We start from the raw sequence: 26,244 nt of genomic DNA on the forward strand, positions 1-26,244 counted from the left end.
GTGACGATATGTAGCGCACTGTGAGTGGTGTGAAATGACACGCTGCTAGGAGGAGGATATAATGCGATGACTCTGTTCCAAAGGAAAAAGAAAAGAAATTGCAATTGCTTTCTGTTGCAGTTAGGGTATGAGAGTATGGTGCTGGTATACTGGATATAACAGTTATTCAGGATTAAATTAGTTTTCTTGTGCAGAACACACAGGAGCAAAAAACACTACTTGCAGAACAGAAAATGATGTTGATGATTTTTCTGAAAAGTAATATACCTTCACTTCCTATACTAAACTGTAGCCAACGGTGTATAGTTTTTTTTTTTTGTTTTGTTTTTCATCTCCAGCCCTCCTTCTATTCTATATAAAGGAGGTTCCTCCTCAACAGACTTTACTGCACAGAAATGGCACTAGATGTCTCACTATGAATTCTTTGGTCATTATGTTGAGTGGTTTTAGCTTTTTCTGTTTTCTTTAATTTTAGTATTTTTTTTGTTTTTTTTTTTTTGTTTTATAGAATTAACAGTGTAGAAGAACTTTGTTTCATTTAAATGTATTTTGTTGTTAATTTTTATTGACGAAGTCTAAGTTAATGGTTATGGCAAATGGGAAATTGTTGAAGAGGAAAACGAAAATAAATAACTAGATGACGAAGAACCATTTATATAAAAAAAGGCTTGATAAATTAACTTGAATTTTACGAATTCTTAAAAATCTGTTTATAACTTACCGAAGTAATGAGTAGTATCTTTTTCACCTAGAAAGAAAAAAAAATATTTATTAATAAATTTTTTTGCAGAAAGTATGTAACAAATTTTTTTGTTTATACTCAAAGTTTTTATGTTATTATTGTTTTATTTTATTTGGGAAGCCACTACTGATTGACAAAAATTGTATTAATTGGGCACCCAGTAAAAATAAATGTTCGGGTTCACTGTGGTGTATGCGTAACTTTTTTTATGTACGCGTTTTAACGAAAATTTGTTATAAGTTGTTATTAAATGAAACTGGTTCTATTTTATTGATCACTCACTCACCTACATTCAACAAAGGCGTTAGAGCCGCGCTTTTTGTAAATAAAGTCTTTTATGGGATCGGGTCAAAATTCTGGCTTCAAAATTCTGCTTTTCAAAATTCTGCTTTTTTAACGAAAATTCTGCTTTTTTTCTATTCTGCTTTTCAAAGTTCTGCTTTTCAAAATTCTGCCAGCATTATTCTTGAACAAAAAAATTCTGCCAATTCTGTTTTTTTTTTATAGCATATGCGCTGACTAAAGAAAAATATACCTCATTAATGTAATTTAACATTGGTAGGTACTTTCCTAAATTTTTTTGTTTGAGTGTCGCAAATATTTTTTAAAATGCAATGACTGACTTTCTTTCAAATAAAATCTATAACTTATTGGAACCTATCGGTTGTTTGATACAAAATATTCCTTTAAAAAAATTTTGAATTATTTTCGGAAATGTTTTCTTAATTTTTTCAAATTTATTTATTTATAAAACGAAAATTAATATGCATTCAAAGAATAACAAATTATGTAGGTAAGTAATCAAATAAGCAGATAATTTTTCAAGAAGATGATTTTACAGAATTCTCCAAAAAATAAAAAACGGTTTGGAAAATGTTAAAAAGCGCGCGCTTTTTAACATTTTCCAAACCGTTTTTTAATTTTTTGCAGAATTTTGAAAAACAGAATAATGAAAAGCAGAATTTTGAAAAACAGAATTTTGAAAAACAGAATTTTGAAAGCAGAATTTTGTAAAACAGAATTTTGAAAGCAGAATTTTGACAAAAGAATTTTGACCCCGGCAGAATTTTGACCCCAACCCGTCTTTTATGTCTGGTTGCTGAATTATTTGCAATCTAAATATTTTTTTTTACATTCGGGAGCAGAAAATTTCGGATCAAAGAATAGAAATAAGTTTTAGTTTACAGATATGATTGCACAGTGCACAGCCTATGCATTCCGATAAAAAAATTACAAATTAATTTTTTTCAGATTTTTGAGAAAAAATCAAGGTTAACCCCTTGCCAAAAAAAATTCCATTTTTAAAAATTTTCTCCAAATGCATCGAGTGAGATATCAAAAGAAAGGTCTGTTTAAACTCTATTCATAACTGAAAACTAAAAGTTTCTTCGAAGTGTGGTTCCTGAGATATTTCCTACCAAACGTTTTTTTGTTTGTTTGTTTCTTTTTCTTACATTCCGAAGCCGATATCTTTTGAGCAAATTCTCGAAACAAGTTTTGGTTTCCAGATATGAGTTCAATGTGAAAACGCCTATGCATTCCGATAGAAAAATTACAAAGTTAACCCCTTGTCAAAAAAATTCCATTTTTAAAAATTTTATCCAAATGCATCGAGTGAAACATCAAAAGAAAGGTCTCTTTAAACTCTATTCATAACTGAATTTTAAGGCAAACATGAGAAATCAAAATTTAAAAAAAAATTACTCATACGCCAGAGTGTACATATGTGGAAAAAAAAAACTATTTTTACTATTTTTGGTTATGTTTTTTATTGTTCACATGTTTACTTTTGAAGGTTCCAGCTGTTAGAAAAGGTGTTACAGTTCATGTCATCTTATTGTTTTTCAACACAATAGAAAAATAAAATTAAAAAGTTTAAATGTGCTTTTTTATCCTTCCATTTCCCATTGAAATGAAGATGTTTATTTTTTTTTTTTTTTTTTTAAACATCTCTGGACATCATCTTTTTTAATGATCCAGACAAATTATAACTCAATGTATGTCATTTGCGTCGACAACAACGGCATATCCTTCAACACAATCACACAATGCACCCGGCAAAAGTATAAAATAAAATAAAACAAAACTCTAACTTTTTAGCATCAACATTCTTGAATAATAACCATAAGACGAGAAAACTACAAGAAGATGAAGGCAAAACTTTCATTATAAATTCTTTGGTTGTAGTTTTTTTTTTTTTTTTTTCATTCTTATTTCCTTGGACCATTTGATTTCTCGATCTGATTCGTATCCTTGTTGTGCAGTTATCGTATATATAAAAGTCCAAGGAAAACATAGTCTGTCGAAAGCAATTGCATTTAGTGTGCATTAGTTTTGTGATGATTTCTTGGTTTTTCTCTTACTCTCTCTCTTTCTCACTGGTCATTAAGTTTTATTATATTATTCAAGGAATATATTGTAATCGTCTATGTTGTTAGAAATGAGCAGTTAGAAAAAATAAAAAAAATTTAATTTTAACGAAGAAAAAAATAACAAAAATAATAAAAAATTATTAAAATTGAACTTATATTGAATTAATTTAATTTTGTTTAAAGATGTTGCAAGTTTTCTATCCCATAAAAAAGAAAGATTCAAGAAATAATAGTCACGTAGCCAAAAAAAAAACTTATCACAATTCTTTTTTCATTTTCTTCAATTAACAAAAACCTCTAACAACCACATTTACCAACTTCTTATCCAATCAAAAGACGACTTTTTCCATATGACAAAACGGTAAGTTCTTCATGCATTCTTAATGTCACCCAGAATCTTTTACCCTCTGTTCACATCTTTAAACAAACAAAACAACAATGACAAAAAGAAGAAGAAGAAAAAACCATATCCTTAATAAATGAAGGTGAACATAAGATGAGAAGCAAAACGCCAAATAATGCAATGTATACTTAAGTAAACCTTTATTCATTCAGGGATAATTCTGGGGATAGGTAGAATATTATAATGACACATCCTTGCACAAGGACCAGAATCTCCAAAGAATTCGTATACTTTCATATCGCATTGCATCATCATGATACATAGCCAGGTTCACACTTACTCTAACTATAGCTTTTTATAAAGCCAACTTTATACAGCTCTCTGTACCTGGGAAACCTTATAGTTGTAGCTCTTATGACACCGTCATTGTCATGGTGCTATCATTGCGCGCCCGATGCTGCTGTTGCGACAAACGGATACAGAGATACACCATCATCCTGTTTATACGTTTTGAGGATGAAAACTAATAATAGATGGCCAGGATCTTTTATTTTTTTTTTTTTCTTCTTAATTTCACAAAGGTATAAAAGGTAAGAGAGTATATATCGTTGTCGTTGGGTTGGCCTTTATTTCTAAATAACTTTGTAGAACTGAGTAGATACACCTTGAGTTTAACAGGAGCGCATTTTGTTTAGTGATTTGTAAAACCAAGACCTTTTGCAAAAATACCATTGAACAAGAATGGCGCCCAACGTGAGATCTTCTATCCATAACTTACTTAGTAAAGAATTTGAACCTCAATAAATCTATTAACTGATTCTATATGACAAAATAGAGGGAATTTAAATAAGAAGTAACTTTTGTTGAGGTCCTCACATTGGGCGCCACTTATGAAATGCTGAGCTTTCAAGTCAAATGAGGTAGAACATGCTCTTGCAAATGATTCATGCAATCTTGAAACTCATGAAATGCTGAGATTCAAGTCAAATAAAGTATAACACGCCCACAAAGTCAATATTGAAAAAAATTCATTGAACCCACATACATTTTTGTGGTTTCCACATCGGACGCCACTAATGAAAATTATGAAATGTTGGTTTTTTTCAAGTCAAATAAGGTATAACGTGACCAAATGACCTTGTAAATGCCAAATTTCCATAGAGTTCAAATTCTTTTCTTTGTACATTTGATGAGAAATCTTATAGAATTGTTATCGTCTCCACATTGGGCGCCACTTATTAAATTATGTCTTCAATAATTAAAATTGCTCTTAATCGAGTACAAACGCTTTCCAACAGAGTTCTATATATTGTCTAAATAAAAATACATATTTTTTGTTGAGATCCTCACATTGGGCGCCACTTTAAAAAAGACCAATTAAATGCATCCCTGCATATTGCCAACCAACACCAACAGTTCAAGGTGTGATGATATTAAGAGTCAGGATATGGCACGTAACTCCTTTTCTATCCTGATTCGCTTCAATCTTTGAATCCTGAGGCATTGCGCGTCTGTCGCAACGCCATCTTCGTCTGCACCCAGAGGTCGTTTTCAGAACTTCCTCAGCCTCATTCCACCACTAAACCGGAGCCCTCCATCTCTCAGCTCAAAGATTCAGAGCATAAATATTTATGGCCGTGTGTTTCTTGTTTCGTCGCCAATGCTTCCAACTCAATTTCTGTGTATGTGTGGATGTGTTTTTTTATTTTTTTTTTTTTTTTCATCTTCTTGGATTCTTAAGTTTTTGTTTTGAAACAGGCCAATGTGTGTGGTGTGATGGTAGAAATGTTAAGAGGTGCAAGCGTAATGCGCCATTGTTGAGTGCCATCAACGTCCTTTTTATATCCTTCTCTTGCCTGCATCATCGTCACGATACGCTGCTAAGGTGTTTTCTGAGATGGTTTTTGGTGGTATGATGGTGGGCGTGATGATGTGTAGTGTGTTGGGACTAAGAATATACCTTCTACTGCATAGAAAATCACCTGAGAAACTTTTTCGGAAGTTCATAGCTATAGCTCTCACATCATGGGTATAGGTATAAGTATATCCTGGCGACAAAAAAAAAACCTGGTGTCATTGTCGTTTAATCGTCTTATATCACATTTTCATTGTGTGTGCAAGGTATTATGTGTCGTTGTTTGGTGTTTAAAAGTTAGTGACACTAAAAAGGATGAGGATGGCTATATGATGAGGCACTGCAACAAGGACAACGAAATGACATTGGCAATTGTTTTGTCAAAAGCAGTTTAAGACACAAGTGAAACTGTTAATAGACATATAAGACAGTTTTCTTATTGTTTGCCTCACTCTAGGTAAGGTAGATGTTTTGACACCAAAAGTGTGTGCTTAAAATGCATTTTCGGTAACTCTTAATGGTGTCATATCCAAGTGAGAGAGAAAACCGAAAATAGGAATAGGTTTTTTTGGAGGAAAATTAAATCCACATAATGGGGGAATTTTGAACTTTGAATAAATATTTGTGGTGTATTTAAAAGTAAGATGACTTTTGAACTCTTTGCAGATATTAAGAATTGAAACTTATATTTTCTTGAGGTATTTTGGTATTATAAGAGTTTTAGAAGATTGATCTTCAAAAAGAGAGCAAATAAAATACCTTACACTTTTTTCTGTGAAGATTGTCATAAAACTGAAGCTTTTCACCAGACTTTCGCATAAGCCTTTTCATGCAAAAGTCGCAGTTGCGTCGGTTCGTCGTAAAAGTGGTGATCTCAGCAAAGTCTTTCCAATATAAACTTTGCAGAATGTAATTGAAATGCTATTTCGTAACTATGTTGGATTTTTGTTTGTGTAGTAAATGGCGCCCAATGTGGGTATTTCAACAAAGAACCTCTGATGAACATGATCATGTCATATTAACTTTCGTAGATTAAAGAATAAAGTATTTAACTGTGATTTTTCCATAAGTTCCTTGTACCTCATGTTGGGCGCCATTTGAATTTTTTAGTAAAATAAAAATTAAATAATTCTCTGTATTAATAAAGAGATTCAAAAGATGTTTAACATACTCGTTTGTAGGTGAAATATAATTTCATCTTGCAGATTTAAGTAATAACTTCATAAGTGGCGCCCAATGTGGCGACTCTTTAAAAATCTCTTAAGGAAATAAACACGTTTAATGTAATTTGACTTGTAAATTTCACAAATCATTTCACAAATGTAAGGATTCAAACAAAAAACAACTGATTAATTTAACAAAAAGTTCATGTAATTTCAAGAACTTGTTCATCAAACTTTATTTTTACTATATAGATATTTGTTTGGACGTTAACAATTAGGATATTCAAAAGAAAAAATGCACGCTGGACATAATTTTTATTTTAGTTTAAAAAATCTTTATATGATTGGCGCCCAATGTGGGGACCTCATAAAGTATAAAGCTTATAAACAAGTAAACAGAAACTATTTGCCCTGGTTAAAATTAAAACCATGTTTTTCCCCAAAATATCACAACAAAACGCTTAAACAAGTTGTTATAGAACTGGCTTATTTCAAAATTAGTAATTCTTATGGAAATATTTATTTTTTTAAGAAATTTAATCTAATTGTTATGCGAACTGAAATTGCGTCTTAATATTCACCCTCGAGGAGCATCCATATCAAAATTAAGTGGCATCATTCGAAATTCTTTACTACCCAAGTACCAACTATTAAAGTCTTTTTTTTAGCATAGTAATCGTCGTGCGAATTAATTTGAACAGCTCATTTGGAATTTATGAAATTCATGAAACAAACTAATGTTCTTCTCCCCATCAAAAATAAAACAAACAAACAAAAAAAAAAAAAAAAAGATATTCAATTTTTTTGTTTTACTTTCTCTGGAATCCTGCAAAGTCTTGAAGCCAAAAAATACACAAATAATGCCTTCATTTATGTTATATATTTTTCTCTCTCTCTCACTCTTGCACTGTCAGTATTTTCATCTTTCGTCCTTTTTCGCATTAACATTTGGAAACATCCAAACAGACAAAAATACATTATACATTTCTAAATTATGAATATTACCCTCGTATATCTGTCGTCCTTCTCAAATTGGCTCTGGTCCTCATTTCATCTCTCGTCATTACGGATAATATTTGGATTATGACTTTCTCCTACAACCCACACCAACACCATCAGAAAAAAAAATAAACTTATTCCAGCCTTATGGTATAGCAAAGTCCATATAACCACTACCACCACTACACAACAACCAAAAAAAAAAAAAAGGACGAAAAAGAACTGAAATAAATGTGATATAATGTCGAGATGTGGAAGCACAAAACATCATCCAGGATCCAGATCCAGTGATTCGGCATCGTTGATGTTGGCGCTCATTTCTCTCTTGTTCGTCATGACGAGTCCTTTTTTTTGGGGGGTTGTAGGTACATATCCTTTTTTAACTTGCTTTTTGGTATTGGGTAGAAGAAAAAGATGGAACTGATGTGAAGAAGCACTTTCAAATTTGCATCAAACTACGACAAAAAGGACGAAAAATTCTAAATTAATATGAAACTCTTCTGCTCTATCTATCTCCGCATATAGAATATAGTCCTTGTATATTTATATGTAATCCTTGTCTGGACCATAACATGAACCACTTTGTTCACATAAACATATAGAATGGGTAGAAGGAGAGATATTATTTTAACTGGCAAATCCAACTTTCAAAAATTTTCTATTTTTTTTGCACTTTTTTTTTTTTTTTTGGTTTTGTTGGGAGAAAAATGGGAAAATGAGACGAACGATTGTTGGTTTCGGGTATATACTTGGCGCTGACGGAGGAGGACACATCTCGAAAATGGCAATGGAAAAGAGCGGACTTTTGCTTGCAATTCTGTCAGAATTTTAGACGAGTTATGATAATTGCCTTGAAGATCTCGCTTTTCGGATGAAAATTGTTTGCAGTTTTCTGTTCTGTTCTGCGGTTATGTCAAATGCAATTCGTGTGATGGGATGAGAGGAGGGATTTAGAGTATTAAGGAAATAAAATGGCGTCGACATGGACAAAATCGACAAAAATGTTCAAAGTACAACTACAAATATATATGAAGGTATATGATGCTATTTTTGTATAAGACACGATATGGCGATACATTTAAAGGAATTGTAGAAACTTTAAGTCTCCTTTTGCGGAGCATGTTTATGACCATCAGCGAGGGAAGAAGGACATATGAAATGTAGTAGTTTTCTTATTTTTTTTTTTTTTTTCATTCGAATTACGACAGGGAATTGGGTGGATATTTATATAGGAAATGCAATTGCCAAATGGATAAGAGCGTTATTTATAAGGTTTAAGGTCATTGAGTAGATTTTGGAAGAAAATTTTCTAATATCAAAGTTCAAAGGACGATATTGAAGAAGTTGAGGGATCTTCATAAGGATCAACTAAAAGTCTTACCGAATTGGGTTTTCTGTATGAAAATGGAAAATCTTTTCAAAAGTCAAGTGACACGCTAGAGTGGTTTTAAGAATAAAAAAAAATACAAATTTAGAGCTCAAATTTTATAACCATTTTTGAGTTGATAAATAGACAAAAATTGGTATTTTTTTTAAGCAATTTTTAAAAACTGAAATCATACTTTTTTTATTTTTGCAAATTTTCGAAGTGTAAAAAATAAGCACAAAATATCAGAAACATGTTCATTAGGGTGGGTCAAAAAAATCGAAATTCTTTTTTTTTGAATTGGTACTCCGAAAAATCGATTGCTAGACCCCTCTAAAACACACCAAATATGAGCTCTTTATATTAATGGGAAGGTCCTCCGGTTTGCAATTTTCCATTTTTACATCAAGCTTCTACTAAAAAAAAATAATTTTTTTATTAATTGACTTTTTAGCAAATTTCTTTTCATATTCTTGTAGGAAATTGAACGCTCTACAAAAAAGGCCTTATACACTTTTTTCGTTTATCTAACCGTTGAATAGATATTTGAGGTCCAAAAATCGAGAAAATCTTTAAAAATTCGTTTTTTGTTCTTAATTTTGTAACAAATTGAAAAATTATAATGATCAAACGCGCAAGACATATTCTTGTTGGAAATTGATTGCTCCACAAAAAAGGTCCTATTAACTTTTTTCATTAATCTAACCATTCTAAAGATATTCGAGGTCAAAGTTAAAAAAAAATATAAAAACATTTTATATTTTTAAAAAATTTCTAATTCACTGAAACTTCATTATTTTCAAATTAGCAAGATATATTCTTGTAGGAGCTTAAGCGATCTACAAAAAATTCCTTGGAATCAAATTGATTGCTTTAACCGTTTAGAAGATATTCGTATCCAAACCAATGCTCACTGATTTCAATAGTTTTCTTATGACCCGTATGCATTGCGATTTGGATACGAATATCTTCTAAACGGTTAAAGCAATCAATTTGATGCCAAGGAATTGTTTGTAGAACGTTTAAACCCCTACAAGAATCCGTCTTGCTAAATTGAAAATAATGAATTTTCAGTAAACTGGAAAATTTTTAAAAATATAAAATGTTTTCATAATTTTTTTTAACTTTGACCTCGAATATCTTTATAATGGTTAGATAAATGAAAAAAGTTAACAAGACCTTTTTTGTGAAGCAATCAATTTCCAACAAGAATATGTCTTGCGCGTTTGATTTTTATAATTTTTCAATTTGTTACAAAATTAAGAACAAAAAACGAATTTTTAAAGATTTTTTCGATTTTTGGACCTCAAATATCTATTCAACGGTTAGATAAACGAAAAAAGTGTATAAGGCCTTTTTTGTAGAGCGTTCAATTTCTTACAAGAATATGAAAAGAAATTGGCTAAAAAGTCAATAAATAAAATACATCAAGCTTCTACTAAAAAAAAATAATTTTTTTATTAATTGACTTTTTAGCAAATTTCTTTTCATATTCTTGTAGGAAATTGAACGCTCTACAAAAAAGTCCTTATACACTTTTTTCGTTTATCTAACCGTTGAATAGATATTTGGGGTCCAAAAATCGAGAAAATCTTTAAAAATTCGTTTTTTGTTCTTAATTTTGTAACAAATTGAAAAATTATAATGATCAAACGCGCAAGACATATTCTTGTTGGAAATTGATTGCTCCACAAAAAAGGTCCTATTAACTTTTTTCATTAATCTAACCATTCTAAAGATATTCGAGGTCAAAGTTAAAAAAAAATATAAAAACATTTTATATTTTTAAAAAATTTCTAATTCACTGAAACTTCATTATTTTCAAATTAGCAAGATATATTCTTGTAGGAGCTTAAGCGATCTACAAAAAATTCCTTGGAATCAAATTGATTGCTTTAACCGTTTAGAAGATATTCGTATCTTCTTATAATTTTTTGGGTTCTAAAATATTCCAAACTATATTTCATCCCTCAAAAAAAACAAAAAACTTTAATCAACTCATTAGCATTTCAAGCACATATCTAATCAGGATAATTGGTTGAATAGTGACAAAATTTCAAAATTCAAAAAACTAAAAGTTCAAACTAAATTTAAGGATTCAACTCATGTAGATCTCTACCTTACCTTCTACACATATTCATATAATATGATAATCCTTCATCTCAAAACACACAAAACAAAAAAAAAAAAAAACTAATGTTCCATCATCACGTATTTCAAAAACATAAAACCGACAACGAAGAAACTTTTGCTGACCACCAATTATGTATGCTAATTAATCTCAGAGATGTCTTCTCTCCTGCATCTAAACTATCTGGGCAAATCCCCAATGGTCGCACCTTTCAACAGATACAAAAAAAAAAAAAAATATTGTGAGTTCTGAGTTGTGACAAAGAACTGGCGAGAAAATCTCTCAAAATCAATTTTAGTTTTCCTGGACGAAATTCAATTGTAGCTTCTACCCACACAAGAGGCCTCCATGTGTTGTGGCCAGTCAGTAGGTATGTTTTAGTTGAAGTCAGGTCTTGTGTTGAAGTTCGCAACTGAAAAATCACGTTTTGAATGCAAAATCATGTTGTATAGGTATGCTCCCAAAAAAAAAAATTGGACGTGGTGGAGTACACACATGACCGAGAGATTTATTCTTTTACGTCTTGAAGGCTGTTATGTTCACTCTCCTAAAGGTAGAACTCAGCCGGTATATCTATCCAATCCTGGGATTTCTAGTTTTTGCTTGCTCTCTGTATGTTCGATTTAATTAATTTAATTATAAAAAAGCAAATGTATGTATGCATGTAAGTATGCTCTGGCATGTCATATGGTATGATTTTGAGAACTTTCAAGCTGGTATCTATACCCTTACCTATATGAAAAAGAGTTTTCGTCTTAGTTGGGCATTTAAATAAAATTATTTTTTTTTATTCTATCTGCAGGTACTCACTGAAATTACACATCAACATCCACATGGAACGTGATAAGAAATATTTATGTCCTATGGAAAATTGTCAATATATTGGAAGGAATAGTACTGCCTTGAGTATACATATGAGTAGCCATGAAGTGAAGACAGAATTCAAATGTCAAGAGGCGAATTGCAAATATCAAGGAAAAAGCGCATATCATTTAAAAAGGTAAGTTATACGTATTTTGTTCAACTATCAATATTTACGTTTATTGAAATCTTATGATTGTAATAAATTTAAAGAGTAGCAATAACGAATATGGTCAAAAGGAAACATTTCGTATGTTTTGCCCTAAGGTTGAAATCCTTAATTTCAACGATCCAATTTTATTACAACACAAGATTAATATAACCTTTTTCAGACTTTTTGAGAAAATAAAAGAGAAATGAAAAAACGAAATAAAAAAAAAACAACTTTTAAAACTTTAAGCTAGCTGTAACTTGTTGAAAACTTTTATTGATCTAATAATTTCGTTAAATTGATTTGTGTCAAATGATGCAATATTTGTATTTATTTGGGAAAACATGCATCAGGTAAAACCTTAAAAAAAATTGTTTGTTTTTCTTAAGATTAAGAATAAGAAATAAATTTTTTATTTAAAACACAGTTACAATAAATATTTGAAGGGGATTTTGTATGCATGTTTGAAAAAGTTTTTTTTTTCAATTTTATTGCGAAAATTAATTGGAAAAATACTAAAATTATTCAATTAAATATTTACATAAAATGCTTTAACCCGTTACATATATGTCAAGAACGTATATTTTAAAATTAATAAAATTTAAGCACTTGCATTGAATAATTATAAAAGCACGTATTTTTTTTTTTAAATCAATATTTTTATTTTTTATAGTCATTTTTTTTCGACATTTAAAAATCAAAATAAAAAATGTAAAATGCTGTTTTCAAGTATTGAAACAAAAAAATTCAATGCAAAATATGTGCATTAAATATTTGTTTGTTAACACTCGTCGAGTTTCTTACAAAGGAGATGGGGCAAAATTATATGGGACTTGGGCCATGAGCGTACATTAATGAGACTAGTCTCAAAATGAAGCTGGAGGTTAGTATATTCAATCAATTAATTTTTTTTTTCAAATCGTAAGTCAGGTTCTTGAGATACAAGGCTCCAAAGTTCGTTCTGATAACCCTTATTTGTCCCTTTTATATGCAAATATCATGAGAACTACAAAAGGTATATTGATGTTTTTGATGTCAAATGAAAGGTTGTTAAGTACTAGTAAAGGTACTAACCTTTTAAACAATATAAAATACATATTACACAAAACAAAGAAACGGCGAAAAAATAAATAAAAGTAGAATATTAATTTGAAAAAATCGATTCATGTTCGACATTAATGGCATTTATTTCCAAATTAAATATGCTTGTAATCGACACGTACGTATGTATGTGTAGTTATAAAACTGTTTTAATTTTTTAGAATGCGATTAGAACCGGTTTAGAAGCTTGTTTATTTGTGTTATGTTATGTGGAGAAAACCAATTGGTTAATACACTTTTCAAAAAAACTTGGGAGATCACTTATAGAAAAGGAACGGATAAGATGTTGTTATTTTAAAGAACAATTTAATTAGAACATTGGTTTATTGTATTTAATTCCATTTTCATTAATTTCAAAGAACTTATCAGTTTATTATATGTAGTTTCAAAAAGCTCCAAGAACTATATTTTAAACTAAAACAGAGATAAAAGTGGATTTATCGGAAATCTTCTTTAGTACGTATTTTGTAATCTAGTTTATATAAACAAAGTTTAGCCCAGAGTTCATCACAAGAAATTACAGTTTTTGTGTCTCTCTAATATAATTTGGTCAAATAAGGACCAGTTGTGCAAACGTGGTTCAGCCTCGGATCAGGAATTTAACCCACCGATTTTGGCGGATTAGCTACGGGTCAACTTCGGTTCATGCATGAATGTGGCTATTTTCACGTATTTTTACATATGTGGTTCAAGGTACAAGGTTGAACCAGTGCTAAACCGCAACAAAAATTGATATTTTAAAATAATATTTTATTTTTTTTATTTGTTCGCCGTTTCTTTGTTTTGTGTAATATGTATTTTATATTGTTAAAAAGGCACTAAAACCACCTTTCATTTGACATCAAAAACATCAATATACCTCTTGTAGTTCTCATGATATTTGCATATAAAAGTGACAAATAAGGGTTATCAGAACGAACTTTGGAGCCTTGTATCTCAAGAACCTGACTTACGATTTGAAAAAAAAATTCATAGATTGAATATACTAACCTCCAGCTTCATTTTGAGACTAGTCTCATTAATGTACGCTCATGGCCCAAAAACGCCCCATCTCCTTTGACTTTTTGACCTAATATTATCATCAATATTATGGTTGACAAAAGTTTATGTATGGTTAAATGGCCAAAATTGTATGAAATTCGACAAGTATTAAAAAAAATTTAATGCACACATTTTGCATTGATTTTTTTTTCTATGCAGAAATTTTTTTTCAATGTAATTATGTATTTTTCAGTTGCAATAAATATTTTTTTTTCAATGCAAATTTTTTCAATAAATATTTTTTTCAATTTGTAATGGAAAGCAAATGCATTAAAAATAAATTAATTTTTTACAACCTTGGTTTAAACATGCATTGCAAAAAATAAGTAAAAGAAATGTTTTTTTAATAGCCCATTTTTTTTTTATGACAGTAATGTCAGTACTGTAAGTGTTTGGAGGGTACATTGTAAGTCAACAGCCAGATAATGAAAGTGTTGGCAAATTCGATTATTCAAAAAGGTTGAAAATAATTTTGTCTAAGACTCTTAATAGTTCGCAAGGTAACTATTTGTCTAGTTTCTATCAACTTTTAGTTTACCAATTTCACATCAAACTTATGTATTTATATGGAAACATTAAAAATTAAATTGACATGTGTTTTATTATTTTCTGTGGAAAAATCAAACAATACCTAAAGATCTTTGACGCTAAAATATTCCCTATAATCTATGATCGAAACGGGCTATATTACCTATTTCCATTTGTTAAACTTCAATTTCAAACACAGCATATAAAATGCTTCTTTGAAGTAGAAAATTGACATCCAAGTTCTGATCAAGCCGTAAATTGATATCCAATGACAATTTCCATTGCATCAAATTTAAACTTCACCAAACACGAATTTCAAATTTCCATTTTCTGCATCAAATCATCCGCCATATACCTACTCTCTCGTATATAGTTACATCTCTTGCACACTCAAACTATCGTAACAAAACTCAAAACAAGATCATCTCAATACTTTAGAGCTGTCCTCGAGATCATCCAATAAGTTACCTACCTCGTTTCTGATCTTCTGTTTTTTTTTTTTTTTTTCTACAAAAAAAAAAAAAATTCCACATCACACAGCAAGCTATAACCACCCGCTCCTTGCTCGCGGATCTATACTTAGCCATCACACAAGAAAAATAAGCATGCATTCCAGAGTTTGACTTCGCCTCCTCTTTCGCAAAAAGGAAGATCAAGATCAATGTCCGTCGCTTTGTTCTTTTCGTTCGGTCTATACTTTTTTAACTATAATGTGTAGCTTGTTTCAACCATCGACGTGTTCGACTGCTTCCAATTCCATAAATGGACCGTCCGTCGTCGGTCGTCGTTGTCGACGTCTTTGGTTGTAGCGTAGTAGGGTACTGTACAGAAGCATCTCATCTACTCCAATATACGCTCGTCATTCCGTTCCGCCATGCAATCGACCGCGTCGAGCACCATAACTTCTCATCACATCGCATGCATGCAATAGCACTAAAATACATCAGCGCGGCATGTGTATTCTATATATATTCCCTGCTCCACCTTCATCCGAGAGAGGGACACCGGTCTGGCTTTTTGTAGAGAACCGATCATCATCATCATCATCGTAGTCGTCGTCGTCCTCATCATCATCATCAGCGTGGCCAACAAATGTTGCACATCGCAAATTAAACGAAAAACCGAAATCTAAGCTTGTGGAATCTCTGAAAGTTCTTATGGTTGAAGTTTGCATCCAGGGACGGATTTACTTTTTTGAAAAATAAAAAAAAAATGTAAGGACTTAAAAACTGGTTGGTTAGGTGCTAGACTGGAATGTATTTCAACTTAAATGTGGGTAGGTTCAAAATTTCAATAATTGGGGCGCCAGTGATAAATTGGCAGACCCCACTATTAAAGAGCCTTAAATAAATTCTCTATAAATCCAACCGAGTTGAAGCATAAAACAGCGCCTCAGATAAATAATCTGTCTGTGTCCATCCTCCAGAATGGTCGTCCTTTTTTTTCGTTTGTGTGTGTGTGTTTGTTATGCGAAGGCTGCCATGACAGCAGAACCAAAATGCATCTCTAGAACATGTGCATATTGGTGATCTCGCACAAGAAAATAACATGACGCGCCATTGTGTGGCGGGTGGCTGTTTTAGAGTGCTCCAGCAACATCAGGAGGAGAACAAAACATCAACCTGACGACGACGACCAAGACGGCCGGCGATGATGATGAGGACAACAACGACAACCACGGGCTTGAATGTTGCTCCTGCTCCTGCTGGCTAGCTGCTGTTTGGTGGAGTTTTTTGTTGTTTTATTTTATTTTTTGTTCCTTCTTAAATTTAAACTTAGTCGTGACTTATCGATTGGAATGATATGGAAAATTTTTGTAATATTTCTTGGACTCTTGTGGCAACGTCTCTTTTTTTTTTGCTGTTTGTGGAGGACTTTTGATGGCGGCCTCAATGCAGATGCATTCAATGTGTGGCTTGGCTATATGTGGCTGCTTCGGTTGCTGCTGTGGTGATCTCTGATGATGTTGGCTGTTGTGAACCAATCTGATGATGAGCCATTTAAATCTGAAGCCATTTTTTTTTTTTGTTGGGTATTTTGCTGTTGATTCTTTTCTTTTACCCAGATTCACCTAATATGGCCGAAGAGGACATGTTCTAAGGTAGATCAACGACAACAACTGTAGTAGCTGAATGGTAGAATCAATTTGAGTTCAATTATACACTGAACGAAATAGAAATTGATCTCGGGAGTCGAAAGAGGAAATTAATTTTAATAATTAATTTGCAAACAAAAGAGCTGACGAACGAACTTGAATTTTTAAAATGATATTAGAATTTGTCTGTTTTTCAGCAAAGTAAATAATTTTGTGTAGGTTTTTGAAAAAAAAAGGTTTAAATAATATAAAGAGCTTTTGCACGCTTCAAAAAGTTTGAACGACTGTGCTACGAAAAGTGCTTTCCAACTAATTTCCGATAGAGTCATCTATTTCGTCGGCTTGCTTTGCCGAAAGCTGTTTATCTTTTTTCTAAAATTCTTTCGTGAATCATACAATAAATTAGCAAACCGAATTTCAAGTTGGCAAAATATACTCAAAAAACAGGAGGTAACTTCAAGGCAGTCAAGAAAATATAGATGAACATTAAGAAAACAAAGTTTACAGCTGCAATAATAATTTCTTTCAGTGTATAAATGACCTCATAGACCTAAACAGAATACACCTCATGTATGATACTTCAATTTATGGTTTAAAAACAATAACAAAAAAAAACCTTCCCCACTTTTCAACTACACATAGGCTTCTGTCTCTACATTGTTCCTATATTCTCTTCGAAAGATGCGCGCTATCATTTCAAAGATTTCCTTCAATTTTCTGGGATTCGTGAAATTCATTTCAACTTCTTGTGTATAAATTGAAAATAACCCTGATCCTGTGATGTGAATGAATCCTTCGCGAGTTCGAGTTTGGGCCTTGTGACTTTGCGCTTTTGTAAAAGATCGAGATTTGAATCCACAATTGCTGGCTTATGGCGGAGACACAGAAAGAGAAACCCTCTTTCATCATTCTTATACGAAAACCGCAAAACAAAAAAAAAAACCTTTAAGAGAAATAAAAAAAGATCTTCAATTAAAGATCAGAACAAAAGGTGCTATAGAGTCAAACAGTCGATTATTGGCTACTAATTAAGGTTCTTCAAGAAGAAAAAAATAAAAAAAATAAAAAAAGATAAAAATGCATTGGTGTTCATCACGGGATAAACTATAAGCGGTAAGTTGCGCGTCGTCTTTTGTAACAATTAATTCTCAAAGAAAAGACAAGAAGCCAGATAAGTTTTTTCTCAAACTCAAACGAGTATACTCAGAGCTATTTGGAAGATATGATGATTATACCCATGAGAGTATTGTTTAACGAGGTTTAATTGAAAAGGAGAATTTCGATATAACTATGAAGACGAGTATAACCTTTACATAACTCAAAGATGATCAATCAAGATTCAAAAATTCTCAGCTTTGTCTGTGGAATTGGAATTTTTTTTTGTTGAAAAAAAAGGTAAGGGATGCCAATTTGCAATATGGTTGCGTTTAGTGAGGAATTAGTTTTTATAAAGTGGAACGTAATAGCGGCGACTTAGATAAAAATTGAAATACGCAAAGAGCTTAAGTTGTTTTTAATGAGTTTAATAGTCGAGTAATATAACAGCGTCTAATTAAAGGAAGAAGAAGAATAGTCGAGTAACTTTAGCAAATATTTCAATATCTATAAGACCTTACAAAAACTCAATTCTTAAAATTGTAAAATTTTATGGGGTTCCCCCGAAAAAAATTCGACAAAAATTTTTTTCTATGGGAGTTGCGGTCACTCTAATGTACATACACAAATATATTTAAAGAAGTTTTCTGCTCTACAAAAAACTAAGGGACGATTTTTTTGGAATGAGCTAAAAGAGAAGAACAAATTAAGTGTAATTTAAAATTCTGAACAAAGTATTGGATGCATTGAAAGACCTCCATTTTAATGATCCAATGAACAAAACTAGCAATAAGTTTTTAAAGTTGTTAAATGTTTTAGACTTTTTTCGTTGTTTTAATTCTCTTTTGTTTTTTTTTTTTTTTTTTTTTGAATTGAAAAGTCTCAAAAAATGTATCTTGTGTTCTAATTTATTTTACAATTCAATATAAGTGGATTGTTAAAGGAATGGTAAATTTTTTTTTAAACAAACAGCCTTTGCTGAAATATATAATTAATTAGTAAAACCACTCGAAACCAATTTATGTTGCAAGAATATAAATATTAGTGAATAAAATTTAAGAAGTAAGGATTCTATGTAGATAAACGGAGAAGGAGAAAAAGACCACCTAAAATTAAGTGGATTTCTGCATGGTGTCTTGCCGAAATGGCTTCCGTCTTAAATTAAACGGAAATCCATTTAATTTAAGATGAAAGTGTTCTTATTTTAATGATAATAAGAAGATTTTCATCATTGCACAGACTTGATTTTATGGTAAATGTTGGTTTAGGGGTTAAAGTATTTTATGTAAATATTTAATTGAATAATTTTAGTAATAATTTTTTAAAAAAAATGTAACTAAAAAAATATAAAAAAGTGTTTTTAAAACTATAAAAACACCTTTTTAAATGTTCTTTTTACCCCCTTAGCCATCTCAATTTGATACGCCTTGAACTTCATATCTTAACCATTTTTATATACCATTTTTATAAAAAAATTGAGAGATTCTTAGGACCAATTTCAAATGGCCTAAGCGAAGCAACGAAGTTGTCTTAGCGGGACAGAGGACCCAAAAAAAAAAAAATGAATCCTGAGAACCCGCGAAGTGAGCCAGGCATGATACTTTTAAGTTAAAAAGCTGTTCATATTGGCGAAAATAGTTAAGAAAATGAAAATCTGATAAAAAGGTAATTTTCTTATTTTCAATTTTCTCGGAAATTATAAGGCATAGAAGCATATGGTTTTTAGTATTTGATAAGAAATTAATTGAGGCAGCTTATTTCATTGATTTATTTCTTATTTAAATTCACATTCTTGTTAAAAATAGTATTTAAAGTGTTTTTTTTCAACTTTTTTCCCAAATTTTTGAAGTTTGAAGTTGATTATTTCGAGAACAATTAATTGCAATAATTTGATTTAAAAATTAAAATCAAATGTACAATTCTGGCTTTTGAAAAAGGTATCATTCATAACTGCAAGTGTTGCCGTTGTTTTTAAATAATTTTTTTTGTATTTAACGTGATATTTTAGAAAATTGGCCCTCCCGCCTAAACGGGGGGAGATGGACCCCCTCTCCCATAGCAAAAAATTATTGTATTAAACTCCTCTACAAAATACCGTTATCAATTCTTGTCGCCTAATTTATCGTACTCTCCCCAAGATTTTTATTCCAAATTGTCCCGATTAGAAATACAAAAATATGAATAACTTTTGAAAAGGAGCAGCTAGGATTTCAATTCCAACGGATTTTGGACGTATAATCATCAACGAATACAACCCAACTTGCAGTTTTTGTCGACATTTTTGTGATACCTATCGGTGCTTTCTGCCCACCGCACTGTGGGCTAGAACGCTATTTTAGCTGGAATTAATTATAGAAATTCTCGAAATCGTCTAAAATTGCAATTAAAGGCATTAAAATGGTGTCGAATGATATAATAATGATAATTTTATGGCACAACCGATTCTAATGGTAAGAACAACATCAAAAATAAGCGAGTTATTATGTAAAATGAGGTTTTCAAATTTTCAACACATATAAAATTGGTCTAAAAAACAAAAATGGGTTCTTTGAAGTTTGAACGCATCAAATTCGAAAATGGTATCATTGAAGCGAACAAAAGTTGTTTTTACTTATTATGGAATATAAAATGTTAATGCAAATAAAAAAATCGTTATTTGAAAACATTCAACTCGTTTTCTTTTCATTGTAAGTGGTTTTTCTGAATATTTTGCTCCCTATACTTTCGGAGTTACAGCGAAAAAAGTTTACTCTTGTAGGACATAGTTTTATATAAAACATAAAGCCATATAGGCTAGCTACTTTTTAAAATTATTTCTAGAGTGTGCCTACGCGTGCCTTTTTTTTTAAAGCTTAGGAACATTCGTTTTATATAAAATCGGTGATAGTAACATACTTTACTTTAAAATTTATACACAAAAGTTCAATATAATAACAATTTATTAGCAAATACTATATTAAAATACATCACTCATTGATAAACTAGCAAAATTTTCACAATCAATCAGTTAAAACAAACACAGTAAACGAATATCTGGATAGAGGAAAAAGTGGCCTTTTTTGTTTTTATTTTCGAAAAATTGCTTTCGACTGTGTTTTTTAGGTACCCAATGAATGTTTTGACCTCAACTTTGAATGAGAAATTATAACTAGTCCATTTATCTATCGAATGAGACCAAAATTATCAATTTTGGAAGAAGTTGACATTTTTAATTAATTCCAGCTAAAATAGCGTTCTAGCCCACAGTGCACCGTGTTGTATAACAATGAATTTTTTATTTTTTTTTTATTTTTGGAGGTGTGTTTTTTTTAATACAAATTTTTAAACATTGCACATACAAAATTGATTTGCTGTCTGAAGAAAAAATTATCCACACAAAAAATTCAAAAAAACAAAAAATTAACTTTGTTTTTAAAATCCAAAAATGATTTTTTTGTTGAAAAATGTTAATTTATTCACACTCCATTAAAATTAAAGCCTCCATTAAAAATTAGAAAACTGTCAAATCGCATAAAAATTTTAAAATTTGCCCTTTTTACTATCTGCTTTAAATTTAATGGGCCTTAGTTTTATATACTAAAATTTTTCGTACAAATATTAATCATTTGCTAGAAAGTCAGAATTTAAGAAAACCGTTCAAAGGCAGGTACCGTTCATAACAATTTGTTAAATATGTTTTCGAAGTGAAAACTTCTTTAGTATCGTAGTGATTTGAAACAAGATGAAACGAAAACGCGACACGACTTCAACTTGTTATAACTTTTTTGTTTTAATAGATAGATAAATAAAATTTGTACTGTAGATAGGTAATTAAATAAATTATAATTGTACCAAATTTCAATTAATTTCATATTCAAAATTCGGAGATAACGGTAAAAAGATGTTCTTTTCCCACACACGTTATATCTTTTGATCTAGTGCACATACAAATTTGATTTAACTTTAATACGCATGCTGATAACTTAACCTTTTATTTGATATATCACACATAACGTTACGTGCTCTACAATTTACACAATCTTAAATTGAAAAAAAATTTAAAAATACCTCAAAACACCTGTGGAGATCTGTTGGCGATGGCCAGCTACCAGTGTAGGAAGTACCGTAATCTCAGTCTGGAAATTCGACATGGTTGACTTTAAAAAATTCTAACTTCTCTTGTAGACATCTTTGAAATAAGATTTACACATCATTATACAAGGTGAAACAATAAGCTTTCACATGGTATAAAATTTTGTATAGGTTGTTAAACAAAAAAATTGATTTAATAGCATGAGAACATAAAAATAAATGTTTTTTTTTGCTTTTTGGATGAAATTTCATCGAGTTTAAAAAATTCTAGCTCTTTTTGTAGATTTCTCATACACCTGATCGATATATATATTTTGAGCTAAGACAATAAGCTTTCAGATGGTGTAAAAATTTGTATAGGTTGTTAGGGAAAAAATGCATTTACTAGCGTCAGAAGACAAAAATACGTGTTTTTTTTTTGGTTTTTTTGATGGAAACTGATCGAGTTCAAAAAATTCTAGCTCTTTTTGTAGATGTCTCATAGACCTGATCGATATATAATATATATATATTAGGGTGGGTCAAAAAAATCGAAATTTTTTTTTTTGATTTGGTACTCCGAAAAATCGATTGCTAGACCCCTCTAGAATATACACACCAAATATGAGCTCTTTATATTAATGGGAAGGTCCTCCGCTTTGCAATTTTCCATTTTTACATCAAGCTTCTACTAAAAAAAAATAATTTTTTTATTAATTGACTTTTTAGCAAATTTCTTTTCATATTCTTGTAGGAAATTGAACGCTCTACAAAAAAGGCCTTATACACTTTTTTCGTTTATCTAACCGTTGAATAGATATTTGAGGTCCAAAAATCGGGAAAATCTTAAAAAATTCGTTTTTTGTTCTTATTTTTGTAACAAATTGAAAAATTATAATGATCAAACGCGCAAGACATATTCTTGTTGAAAATTGATTGCTCCACAAAAAAGGTCTTATTAACTTTTTTCATTAATCTTACCATTCTAAAGATATTCGAGGTCAAAGTTAAAAAAAAATATAAAAACATTTTATATTTTTAAAAAATTTCTAATTCACTGAAACTTCATTATTTTCAAATTAGCAAGATATATTCTTGTAGGGGCTTAAACGTTCTACAAAAAATTCCTTGGAATGAAATTGATTGCTTTAACCGTTTAGAAGATATTCGTATCCAAACCAATGCTTACTGATTTCAATAGTTTTCTTATGACCCGTATGCATTGCGATTTGGATACGAATATCTTCTAAACGGTTAAAGCAATCAATTTCATTCCAAGAAATTTTTTGTAGAACGTTTAAGCCCCTACAAGAATATATCTTGCTAATTTGAAAATAATGAAGTTTCAGTGAATTAGAAATTTTTTAAAAATATAAAATGTTTTTATATTTTTTTTTAACTTTGACCTCGAATATCTTTAGAATGGTTAGATTAATGAAAAAAGTTAATAAGACCTTTTTTGTGGAGCAATCAATTTTCAACAAGTATATGTCTTGCGCGTTTGATCATTATAATTTTTCAATTTGTTACAAAAATAAGAACAAAAAACGAATTTTTTAAGATTTTCCCGATTTTTGGACCTCAAATATCTATTCAACGGTTAGATAAACGAAAAAAGTGTATAAGGCCTTTTTTGTAGAGCGTTCAATTTCCTACAAGAATATGAAAAGAAATTTGCTAAAAAGTCAATTAATAAAAAAATTATTTTTTTTTAGTAGAAGCTTGATGTAAAAATGGAAAATTGCAAAGCGGAGGACCTTCCCATTAATATAAAGAGCTCATATTTGGTGTGTATATTCTAGAGGGGTCTAGCAATCGATTTTTCGGAGTACCAATTCAAAAAAAAGAATTTCGATTTTTTTGACCCACCCTAATATATATATATATATATATATTTTGAGCTTAGACAATAAGATAATATCAAATTTATATAGGTTGTCATATTAAAAACATTTTTCTATTTTTTGCAAGAAAAATGATTTTTTTAAGGTTTCACTTCTACCACGTGTGAATTGCACACATGATTTTTTTTTTTTTACAAAAGTACCTACGACGATTTTGGTCATATAAAAAGTACCGTTAATTTTGGTAAATACTATTTTAGTTCTAATTTCACAAAATCCTTACATAAATACCAAGTTTGAAGCAAATCGCTTCTGCGATTTGAACTGTTATTAGCTTTTAATTTAAAGCTGCAATCAATGGGGAAAAATCTATAGAACAAAGCTTTGACTTCAGCTAAGTTTGGATGCAGCATTGAACAGGCATTTGTTTTGAGTTTAAATCTCACTGTGTGTATAAATTGGTTTTGTGGCCATTTTTAAAAACGCTTAGGTCTAAATATCTCGAGAACGACTTGTCGCACACAAAATTTGCGGGCAACTTTCTGATTGAAAATTATAACAATCTTTATTTCTCACATATATTATACGGTTTGTTGCGTTTATTTAAGATCAATTTTAGTTTAGGCACTTTGAGAACGGAAATTTAAAAAAACAGCGTTTCTTCTTAGTTAAAACCCTGCCATAAGTTTTCTTTGAACCTAAAACTAAATTTGTTTTGACAGTTAAATTTTATGAATGAATTATGTGTTTAGCAACTGATTTATCTTCATCAATTACAAAAACAAAATAGCAAACAAAACTAAAAAAGAACATAAACCACCATCAGAGATCTCATATAGATCCAATTGAATATATACAAAAATCACGAAGTCTATGCTCATTGAAGAAACATTTTATAAAATAAGTAGCCAAATTGTAATTTGCCTATAAAACGTTTGTATTCCATCAAGATGCACGCCTTCACGCATTTTGATTACCTATCTATCTCCATTTGGCTACTGTTTTCCTGTCGAACTTAAACTTAAAACTCTAAACAAAACCCAACTAAGCATGACCATCTCAAAACAGTTCGCCAGATATACACATTGCAAGTTGCAATTTAAAACTCGTAAATTTCTTCGGTTTATCGTCAAAATAGATCACCTAAATCCCACCTAATTACAATAATCTTAATCCGAAACAATCCACAGAGTAGGTAGTCTCTTGGAAAATAAAAATATATTTTAATTCTTTTTAATCCTTTTGCAATTGTACAAGATTGTGGACTATGCCGCGCATAGGACTAGGATTCTATTTTTTTTCTGGTTCTTATTCGTATAAAACTATTTCACAAAAGTCGTGACCATAGTCATCGTCGTGTGCAATATCCACGATAAGATTTTCAATAAATTGTTTTGGATGCGACTTTGTTGATGTTGGTCGCTGGATTCACCTTCATCCAGTCGTCGGCATAGAGACAAAATAGAGCTTCTGATTGTGCGTTAAGTTTTTAAGAATCATGACTATGTCCTTTGAAACTGATTGTTAATTTTTGGTAATCTATTTTTATTTCTTTTTTTTTTATTTTATTTAAGACACATGAAAAGTCATTTAAAACCAGAAAAAATCTACAAGTGTCCCGAATGTGATTTCAAGGCCAAGATACCAGCTCATATAAGACGACATGTAAGAACACATACGGGCGAGTGTCCTTATAAGTGTCCACATTGTGATTACAGTTGTGGTTACATTGTAAGTTTGATATTTTATAACATTTTTATTTAATTTTAATAATTTTTTTCTAGGAAAATCTTCGCAAGCACATTCTTACGACAAAGAAACATCCTGGGAAGTTCATATATCAATGTACGGAATGTGATCCAAATGACCAATACAAAACAAACTATAACAATGAGTACCAATTGCATTTGACGAACGTACATGGCAAATAAGTTTAAGTTTTTATTGTTACAAGATTTAGGTCCATTTTCTTCACTCGGAGTTGAACAAAACTTGAGAATTTTTATATTTAAAATTCTCAAGTTATGTTCAACTCCGAGTGAAGAAAATGGACCTTACTTTTTTTGTTTTAATTTTAATAAACTTCTTTCAAATTCAAATAATGTAACAGGAAACTAATAAAATGAACAAAATCATGGCTGACGAAATTATTTTGGAAATGGTTGGTTTATTTGCTTTTTCTGTAAACAAATTCTTATGGAAAGAAAATGGCTTCCATTATTTGAATTTGAAATAATGTAACGGTTTCTATTTTATCGAGTTAAGTTTCGTCAAAATTATTTGAATTTTAATTTAATGCCTTTCTATTGCATAGTTAAAGGAGATGAACTGGATTTGAATGAAAATATTTTGTTAAATAAAGTGTTTCCGGTTGATGTCTATGATATTTCCTTCATATGGGAAATTTTTAACATTCTGTCCCAAAACTAAGGTTTGAATATCAGATACATTAAGGTTTATTGTGCATTTTTCTTTATACTACGTTTGCACTTATGAAAACAAGTTAT

General features: G+C 30.5%; 1 protein-coding gene across 1 annotated transcript in view; it reads left to right on the plus strand.

Moving 5' to 3' along the window:
- The window catches only part of LOC129917994 (zinc finger protein 546), an 88,378-nt gene extending 62,688 nt beyond the window's left edge, over positions 1-25,690 (plus strand). The window contains exons 6-8 of the mRNA XM_055998275.1: positions 11,774-11,971; positions 25,312-25,468; positions 25,522-25,690. Of these exons, the coding sequence (XP_055854250.1) occupies positions 11,774-11,971; positions 25,312-25,468; positions 25,522-25,668 (502 nt within the window). The 3' untranslated portion in view covers positions 25,669-25,690. The remainder of the gene's footprint in view (positions 1-11,773; positions 11,972-25,311; positions 25,469-25,521) is intronic.
- The last annotated feature ends 554 nt before the right edge of the window (positions 25,691-26,244 follow it).

Source organism: Episyrphus balteatus, chromosome 4, assembly GCF_945859705.1.
Source record: "Episyrphus balteatus chromosome 4, idEpiBalt1.1, whole genome shotgun sequence".
Lineage (NCBI taxonomy): Eukaryota > Metazoa > Arthropoda > Insecta > Diptera > Syrphidae > Episyrphus > Episyrphus balteatus.